This window comes from Callithrix jacchus, chromosome 9 (assembly GCF_049354715.1).
Source record: "Callithrix jacchus isolate 240 chromosome 9, calJac240_pri, whole genome shotgun sequence".
NCBI lineage: Eukaryota > Metazoa > Chordata > Mammalia > Primates > Cebidae > Callithrix > Callithrix jacchus.
Window position 1 is genome coordinate 125,346,131 of NC_133510.1, and position 9,832 is coordinate 125,355,962.

Here is a 9,832-nt window from a genome sequence, read left to right on the forward strand (position 1 = left end):
CTGCCACCATGCCTGGCTAATTTTTGTGTTTTTAGTGGAGACAGGGTTTTACCACGTTGGCCAGGCTGGCTTCAAACACCTGACCTCAGGTGATCCACCCACCTTGGTTTCCCAAAGTGCTGGGATTATAGGTGTGAGCCACTGTGCCTGGCTATAAGAGGCAGTTTTTAAATGAAGAGATGACAGGCACCAGCTCTAGTTTCCCTGTGTTGCTATTTTACTGCGCGCCTTATCCCTGTCATTCATAGGGCTGGACGGTGTCTGGAATGAATCGGAGCCTCTTTGATAAAATGGCACACTCCCCATCATCGGGCCGAGGTGGGGGAACTGGGCACCTTCCTGATCGAAGTCCCAGAGGAAACAGGCCTTGGACCTTCACTAAGCTGGTCTAGGAGACCCACACACATACCTTTGCGTTTAACACAGAAGGCAAACACCACCTTCAGGCAGACGGCTCCTGCCTTTTTATTTTTTTTTTTAGGGAGGGAAGGAGGACGGTAGGGAGGAAGGAAGGAAGGAAGGGAAGAAGGGTGGCGGGAGGGAGGGAGGGAAAAGAAGGAAGGAAGGGAAAAGAAGGAAGGAAATCAAGCAATGAGACATTGCCGACCTGGATCTAGAGGTTTACAAGTTGATTTCTTTTTTTTTGAGAGAAGGAAAGAAAAAAAAAATAATAAGTAAAGGAAAGGAAGAAAGAGGGAGAGTAAACGGAAATACTGCTTTATTCTGAAAAAAATTGGGTATTAATAATGGCCAATCAATGTTTCATTTAAACTTATGAGTAGGTGTGATGTGGTATTGACAAGAATGTATATTTTGTGTATTTGAAGTGGGGAGCTCTATAAATATTTATTAAGTTTACTTGTTCCGGATCTGAGTTCGAGTCCTTGATATCCTTATTAATTTTCTGTCTCATTGAGTCTAAGTCTTTATGTATCTGGGTGTTAGGATCGTTAGCTCTTGTTGTTGCATTGATCCTTTTACCACTATATCTTTGTTGCTTTAAAATCTATTTTATTTGATACGAGAATTGCAACTCCTGCTTTTTATTTATTTATTTATTTATTTATTTTTGCTCTCCATTTGGTTGGTAAATCTTTCTCCATCTCTTTGCTTTGAGCCTTTGTGTATCCTTGCATGTGAAACAGGTCTGGATGTAACATGCCGTTGGGTTTTGGCTGTGTCTTTTGATTGGGGGATTTAGTCGATTTAAATTTAGGGTTACTGCCATTTGATGTTGACTGGCTGTTTTATCCATTCGTTGGTGTAAATTCTTCTTTATGTTGGTGCTCTTTACTTTTTGGTATATTTTTAGTAAGGCTAATACTGGTTGTTTCTTTCTGTGTGTAATGCTTCTTTCAGAAGCTCTTGCAAAGCAGGCCTGGTGGTAATAAAATCTCTGAGTTCTTGCTTGTTCATAAAAGATTTTATTTTTCCTTCAGTTGTGAAGCTTAGTTTGGCTGGATATGAAATTCTGGGCTGAAGGTTCTGTTCTTTGAGGATGTTGAATATTGGCCCCCACTCTCTTCTGGCTTGTAGAGTTTCTGCTGAGAGATCTGCTGTAAGTCTGATAGGCTTGCCTTTGTGGGTAACCTGACCTTTCTCTCCGGCTGCCCTTAGTATTTTCTCCTTCGTTTCAACCCTGGTGAATCTAACGATTATGTGCCTTGGGGTTGCTCTTTTTGAGGAATATCTTTGTGGTGTTCTCTGTATTACCTGGGGTTGAATATTGACCTGCTTCGCTAGTTTAGGAAAATTTTCCTGAATAGTATCTTGAAGGGTATTTTCCAGTTTGGATTCATTCTCTCCGTCTCATTCCGGTACACCTATCAAACGTAAATTTGGTCTTTTCACATAGTCCCACATTTCTTAGAGACTTTGCTTATTCCTTTTTATCCTTTTTTCTCTAATCTTTTCTTCACGTTTTATTTCATTAAGTTGGACTTTGACCTCTGATATCCCTACTTCTGCTTGAACAATTTGAGGGTTTAAACCTGTGCATACTTCTCGGAGTTCCTGTATTGTATTCTTCAGTTCCATTAATTCACTCATCCTCCTCTCTAAGTTGTCTATTCTCAATAGGATTTCATCAAACCTTTTTTCAAAGTTCCTAGTTTCTTTACGTTGGGCTACAACATGTTCTTTTAACTCACGCAAGTTTGTTATTATCCATTCCCTGAAGCGTGATTCTGTCATTGGGATGCGCTTGTTCTCCATCAAGCCTTGTTCCATTGTTGATGTGGAACTGTGATCATCTTTAGAGGGAGAGGCGTTCTGACTTTGAGTATTCTCAGCTTTTTTACTCTGGTTTCTTCCCGTCATTGTGAATTTATCCTCCTGTCGTCTTTGAAATTACCAACTTTCAGATTAGGTCTCTTGAGTGGGCGTCCAGGTTGTTAGTTCCCAGGGCCAGAGCAGCGCATTAAAACTGATGGTGCTTTTCTGCCCAGGATTCTCCTGTCTGGCTTCCTTCTTGTGTCCGTAGTAGGCGACTCTGCCTTCCCAGGGCTCCAAACCTCGGTCAGAAGGGGAACCGGTCCCGTTTATTCTGCGCTGAGCGCTGCCGCGCTGAGGTGCCGTCACAGCCGCTGCGTCGGGCTCTGGTGTCGTGCTGGGGGCCCTTCCAAACCTGTTTACTCTGCTCCGAGAGCTGCTGCGCCGAGGTGCCGGCGGAACTGCTGCGCCGGCCACGAGAGTCACGCTGGCGACCCGTGTGTTTCCTCCACTGGGGGATCTTCTGCTCCGTGAGCGACCAGAATTTGTCTGAAAGTGTGGCGTCCTCTAGTTCTCCGCGCCTTCACTGAGTGCTGCAATCCCGGGATGTTAGTGATCGGCCATCTTGGATCGTTCCCCTCTTTTTTTTTTTGAGACAGAGTCTTGCTCTGTTGCCTAGGCTAGAGTGCAGTGGTACAATCTCAGCTCACTGCAACCTCAGCCTCCTGGGTTCAACCGATTCTCTTGCCTCAGCTTCCTGAGTAGCTGGGATTACAAGTGCCCGGCACCACATCCAGCTAATTTTTGTATTTTTAATAGAGACGGGGTTTCACCATGTTGGCAAGGCTGGTCTCGAACTCCTGACCTCAAATGATCCACCTGCCTTGGCCTCTCAAAGTGCTAGGATTATAGGTGTGAACCATCTTGCTCAGCCAGCTTCTGTCCTTCCCCTGCTCTGCGCCTCTGATGTTCCTACCAATGTATGTAAGAACGATTTTGGTCACATGTTTGTGTTGGGACCTGTTCCATACTAGAGACCTCTGTGTCCCTGCCTCCTGCCTGCTTGGGGCTTGGCTCTGTTGTCCAGGTACAGTTAAAGCAGAGTGTTTTCATGAAGTAGAAGACACTCCTTGCCTAGAGGTCTCTCCCTGTTTTTCCCAGTGATCCATTCTCTGTGTACAGGTACTTACTAGTCCCAGGGGAAATGAGTAGGCCAGCCCAGCCACCTTTGGGTCCACATCCCCAGCCCTCCTCTGTGCCTGCCTTTTCTTTAACCACAGCTGCAGTTCAGCATCATCATCAAGCCGCTGTTCGAGTCGTTCAAGGGCATGGTGTCCACCAGCAGCCTGGAGGAGCTGCACCGCACGGCGCTGTCCTGGCTGGACCAGCACTGCTCCCTGCCCATCCTCAGGCCGAGTGAGTGGAGCGGTGCCAGGGCAGGGGGACTTCATGCTAGTCCTGGAGGGAGGATAACCCCGGGCTGAAGACAGTGTTGGGGGAAATCCAGACTCCACTTCGGGCAGCCAGGTGGGGCCAGGGCACAATGCCATCCAGGAGGCCCTCAGGAGCCCCCAATGGGGGCAGGAGTGGGCACCAGGCTCCTGTCTTCATGTTCTGCCAGCCTGCTCAGACCCAGCTTGCATGGATCAAGTGCCCACTATTTGCCAGGCCCTGTATCAGGTGCCTTCAGATGTGTTTTCTTACTTAATTCTGATAACAAGCAAAGATGATCCCATATGTTAAGGTTATAGATGCTTAACATCAGAACAGCTGGCAGCCCAGTGCAGCAGAAGCAGCATGGGATATTCCGCCCACGGCAGCTCCTGCTCAGATTTGGGGAGGCTGCTGGAGGCAGAGGGGTGAGTGCCCAGGTCTTGGAGAAGGCCCCTGGCACTCCTCCGTGCAGTCCAGTGTGGCTGCCGCTCACCAGTGCCTGAGCATTTTCACGTGGGTTATAGGTCCAAAGCTAGGCGTGCAGTGTGTGGTGGTCTGTGTCCCACCTGTGTCTGACCCTCTCTGTCTTTCAGTGGTGCTGAACACGCTGCGGCAGCTGAGCACCTCCACCTCCATCCTCACAGACCCGGCACAGCTGCCAGAGCAGGCGTCTGAGGCTATCACCAGGATTGGCAAGAGACTGGGGGAGTCTTAGCTGCTTAGCTGGCATGTGGCCATGTGAGATGCCAGGAGACCCTTCCCTGCCCATGGAGAGGAGGCTGCGCCCCCCCACCCCCCAGCCCTTCCTGACGTTCAGCCTCGGTGCCTCCCACCAACTCTGCTGGCCCACCGCACTGTCGGGAGGCCTTGCTCAGGTCTGAAGCAGGTTCGGGGCCTGCTGACAGCAATAGCCCACCTTTGGGACCCCCTTGCTGTGAACTCTCTTACTCAGTGACCTCAGTTACCAACCTCCACTGCCCTTGGGGCAGACAAAAGGGAAGTTGCTGGCCGTGCTGGTCTGCCCTCCTGGTGGCCTGCCAGGCCGAGTGCCGGTGAGTGGAACCCTTAGGTTGAGGGTGACAGGGCCTGCTCCTGTCCTGAGACCCAGCCTCGTCCCTTCTGCCATGCCTGTCCACGCGCATGCCTCTGATGTCCTGCTCTACTCTCTGGCCTGCCCATGGGGCAGTTAGAAGGTGTCTTTCTTTCTCCCCTCAACTCTGACAGCGCCCAGCCCTTGTGGATGGACTTGGGCTTCTATTCAGGCTTATGCATGGCAGGCTGCCGGGGGAAGTGCCTTCTTCAGAGACCCCCGAGGACACACATTTGCAAAAACAATGGATGCGGGACACACAGGACCAGAATGGAAGCATACGATGCACAGTGGCTGCTCTGGCTGGGAGGCCCTGCTGGGCATGTTTCATCTGTCCTCTTAGAGCTCCACAGGGCCTTCTTGGATGTCACCTCACCACCGTGGCCCTTCTGCCCTTCTTCTCCACACACCTCCAGCTACAGCTGTGGACAGGTCAGGTGTGTCCAGTAGGAGCTTAGAACCCTGAAGTTCTAGCATCCAAAAGATCAGACTCCACCTCCTGCTGTCAGCCTTGTCATCTTGTCTGATATCGTTCAGCGGGGAGCCCCAAACCAAGACAGTTGTCGGACCAAAGATGCCCCACACTCGAAAGTCTGTCCTGTCTTGTGTTTGGAGAAGGAAACAATGTTGGCGGGCAGCAGTCTGCGGTCATCAGCCCTCAGCTGTCTCTAGGCATCTCTCAGATCAGACAGCAAAGAATCTACGCAGATCTGGGCTGGGTGGAGGCATGGCTGGGCTAAGGGCCATTCTGAGTCCATAGCCACAGGCTGGCTCAGCCTCAATCCTCGCCTTTCTCTGGTTACCTCTGCAAGGGCAGGCACTCTCTCTAGCACTCAGGAAGCCCAGCCAAGAGTAACTCCTCGAAGAACGTGCTTTAAAGCCCTGCTGAGGAGTTCTGAGCTGCCAGCAGGCTTTCCAGGCGACCTCTGCCCTCCCTGCCTGCAGGGCCTGGGGAAGGCTTTGAGGGAGCCTGGGAGCCATGTGAAGAGGGGCACCCCTGGGCTGCCCCCAAAGTTTAGATCCAGTTGGAGGCTCTCCCTGGCTCCTGCAGGCCTGCGGGGGTTCTCCCTCCACTGTAGGCCACCGGCCAGCTGCCTGCCCCCTTGTGTTTCAGCCCCACACAAGAGCAGCTTGGTGACACCACTAAGCCACCCAGAGTGCGTGTTTAAAGGCTTTCCAGATCACACTCCCATGGGGTGAACGTAAGATGAGGCCAGGCTGGTCCTTGGAATTTCCCCTGGGAAATGCTAATAGACTCCATCCTTTACCTAGGGATAAGCAGGACAGCATCATCCCAAAGGCAGAGACCACCATGATAGGAATTCCACCAAGGCCAGAAGGGAAAAAGGAAGAACCCAACGTGGCCAGCTGTGCAGGCCCTGGGGAGGGTGGTGAGTGCAGCCCCTCTCCACTTCGTGCCTTTGTAAAACGTGTAGATAATGCGGTGGTTGGCTGAGCCAAGAACTCTTCCTAAATCAGTGGCTTTCTCCCCACGCCTTGCTGGGGATTCATTTTTTAAAACTCCATGGGATATAAAATTGGCCTCCTGCTGCTTCGGCCTACCTCTCCCTCTGCTGACTTAATGTGATTCTGTTCCTTCAGATATTTAAGGCTGTTAGGTTGTGTGAGCCTTGAAGGGGGTGTGTGTGTGTGTGTGTGTCCATCCATCCATCCGTCCATCCTAGCGACTGTCTAGTAGATGCTAGGAGACATTTCTGTAACTCATTCTTTTGGTGCTCACGATTGCCATGGCCATAGGGCCACAGTGCCATATCTCTGCCGCAGACATGATTGTTGCTTATTCTAGAGGTTTTCTTGTTTTGGAATCTTGCCTGATGAATCCAGCCAGACCAAGGACCCTAGATTTGACCTCTGTCCTGGGCTCCTGGGCCAGGCACAGGGACATCTGAGGCCACTCTGCTGGCCGCCTCCAGTGGATGCTGACCGCAGAGTGGGCTTTGTTTACACTCACTTCACCCTGACTCTTGTCCCCACTTCCGTAAAAGAAACTTCACAATGCTGACGCTTTAGAGAGAAAGAAAATCAACCTGGGCCCTGCATGGTGGCTCCTGCCTGTGATCCCAGCACTTTGTGAGACTGAGGCTGGAGGATGACTTGAGCTCAGGAGTTGGAGACTTAGCCCTGGCAACACGAGACCCTGTCTCTACAAAAAAACAAAACAAAAAACATTTAGCCGGATGTGGCAGTGAGCACCTGTGGTCCCAGCTACTTGGGGGGCTGAGGCTGGAGGATTGCTTGGGCCTAGAAGTTGCAGTGAGCTATGAACATGCCACACTGCATTCTAGCGTGGGCGACAGAGTAAAACCCTGCCTTTAAAAATACAGGCCAGGTGGGTGGCTCATGCCTGTAATTCCAGCACTTTGGGAGGCCGAGGCAGGTGGATCACCTGAAGTCAGTTCACAACCAGCCTGACCAACATGGTGAAACCCTGTCTCTATTAAAAATACAAAAAAACTAGTTGGGCTTGGTGGTGCACTCCTGTAATCCAGGTACTCAGGAGACAAGAGAATCGCCTGAACCTGGGAGGCAGATGTTGCAGTGAGCCGAGATTGTACCACTGCACTCAAGCCTGGGAAATAGAGCGCGAACCCCTGTCTCAAAAAAAGAAAATACAAAGTCCAAAAAGAACAGCCAGAAGAACTGCCGGTGTACAAGTCCTCGTGCCAGTTTCTGGGAAATCCCCGTGCGCCGCACCTACTGCTTTCTGTGGTGGTAGGAGACCCCAGGGCAGGGCAGGCGCCACCGAGGGCCTTTCTGGGAGTCAGCCATCAGGCCATGCAGCAGCTGACACCCCGAGCGGGCTGGCTTCCTTCAGCAGGAAGCAGTGGCAGCTCTGGCTGTTGGTGCTGATGACAGCATTGGGTCTGGTGGAGGGGAAGGGGCTGGAAAGCCGCAGACCCCCTGGTGCTGTGCATGGTCCTGGAGCTGTCAGCCAGCCCTCCCATTTCCCACCCGTAGGCCCTGACTACACTCCCTTTTCTAGAAGTCAGTCCTAAGGTTTGTCTGCTGGCTAGGAGGATGTAAATTTGGATTCTTAGAGGGCACGGCACCCAAAATCCCAGGGTGGTGCCAGACCCCTAGTCCCTGCCCAGATAAAGTAGCACGGTGGCATGCAGCACTACTGTCTGTTGCTGGAGGGGGGTCTCAAACACCCACACCATCTCCGTGCACAACTGTGACTGGCCCCGCCAGCAGCTGGGGCGCAGGTAATGCTCTCAGAGGTGGGAGCTACAGCCAGGAGCTGGTGAGGTCTTGGTATCATCTGGACAAGACTTTATACTCTCAGAACTTGTGGAGTGGAGCTGGGCCTGCCCCGGGCCAGTGGACCCCTGTATGTGGGGGGATTGGGGTGCTGTGGGCCTGGCCCTGCGCTGGCAGACCTTGCTTTGGCCCAGCTTTTTTTTACCCTGGCTCTGACGGCAGGCTTGAAGCACCCCTGTTCACCCTCAGCTGTCCCTTTCCCTTGTCTGGCCCCTGCCTGGTCCATCTGAGGCCTCCTAGCAGGCAGCCTGGGTATGAGTTGAGCCTGTTTTCCCTTTGGTGGGAAAGTGGCCTTTTACCTCTATACCTGCTCCCCAGCGTTTCCTTAGGGAGGAGGGAGAGGGCTGGGCAGCAGTGATCCAGGCAGGCAGCATGTGCAGTGGTGCCAGGGTGCCAAAGTAGTCTGGCATGGGGATGTGGCATGTGTCTCCGGGCCCTTGACATCTCTACTTTAGAGGATTTTACCACGTCTGCACACCTGTCGGGGGAGAGGGGACAGCAAGGAAGGAGGCTGAAGAGTTTTGAGGCTCAGCACCATGTTTGTGGCATTCGGTGGGTGCCATGGCCTTGGGCGGCTGGACAGGTTTTCGTGATGTGAGGGACACACACGGGGCAGGTGGGAAGCTTGGCAGAGGCTCCAGGAATACTGAGGAAGTGCTTTAGGACCACCCCCACCTCCATGCCTCTACCAGGGCCAGCCCCCTCTGCCCCCACCACCACATGGGACTCTGCTTGTCGGGGTTCACAAAAACCGTTAAGAAAAGGGAACTCTTAACATTGAATGTTGACTGTGTGTGTGTGCATGTGTGTGTGCATGGGAGGGCCCTTGCACAAGCTGGCGTTGCGTGTTTACTTCATGGAATTTTGTGTGAAATCCTCTTCAATCGTGTAGCAGAATTCACCTCCTTGTCCCAGTCACACTGTTGGTTCTGTGCTCTGAACCTGGGTGTAGCTCATTTGAACGCACCTCTTCTGCGTTTCCTAACAGGTATTTGGTGGTCTCAAGAGTTGAGATTGTGGAGGGTTGGGAGAAACTGAAGTTCTGTACATTTCTATAGAGTTTACATCCTGCAGTTAAAAAGGCAGGAAGGGCTCAGCCAGGGCCCTGCAGCTCCAGGCCGTCCCCCACAGGCCTCCCATAGTGCCCCTGCTTCTCTAGCTGAATCTTTTCCCACAGCCCGGGAAAGGGGAGCGGGTTCACTTGCTGTTCTGTTCACAGCAGAAACACCATGTTCTGGTCCTTTTTCACTTTCGGTTTCTTGTGTAAATGGCGTTTTTTTCTTGTGTGAGCTTTGGTGATCATGGCCGGGTTCCTTTGAGGAGATGATGACACCTCGTGGACTGAAGAAGAAACCCAGAAAAGAGTCTGGTTTGGCCAGAGGCCCCCGGCCCACGCCACCTCGAGCACGCCCCTCTGACGCTCTGCTGTCGAGAAGCACGTTTCCACCAGCTGAATTTAACACTACAGTGCATTTTTAAAACTATATTTGCATCCAAGACAATAAAGAAACCTTATTTTTTTGAAAAGCTGTGATGTGTGGCCTTAAATGCTATCCTGTTGAGCTATGGAAGAGATGGGAAAATGAAGAGAACTGAGCACAGCGATGCCCTTGGCTAGCACACTCCTAACTTCGGGAGGGTCATCGGCCCGGAATGGAGGCATCCGGGTGAGGAAGAGACCCAGGGTGGGAGAGCAATTCTGGAGGTGTGTCCGGAAAGTCGCTGGTCTTAAAGACAGGCCTTCCCGAAAAGGCTGATAAGAAAGGCCCAGTGTGGTGGGTTCTCCCTGTGGCCTCAGCAGGGGCTGATGAGTCA

At 51.9% G+C, this 9,832-nt stretch overlaps 1 protein-coding gene across 10 annotated transcripts in view; it reads left to right on the forward strand.

Moving 5' to 3' along the window:
* MLXIP (MLX interacting protein) overlaps nt 1-9,544 on the forward strand; it is a 65,768-nt gene extending 56,224 nt beyond the window's left edge. For 6 of the 10 annotated variants that reach the window (XM_078337505.1, XM_035257901.3, XM_035257902.3 and 3 more), the window contains 2 exons: nt 3,498-3,627; nt 4,239-6,303. In XM_078337505.1, the coding sequence (XP_078193631.1) occupies nt 3,498-3,627; nt 4,239-4,360 (252 nt within the window). In that variant the 3' untranslated portion in view covers nt 4,361-6,303. Of the gene's footprint in view, nt 1-3,497; nt 3,628-4,238; nt 6,304-9,307 lie in introns of those variants that run through there. The other 4 variants (XR_004729152.3, XR_013522177.1, XR_004729151.3 and 1 more) reach the window with 2 other exon arrangements.
* The last annotated feature ends 288 nt before the right edge of the window (nt 9,545-9,832 follow it).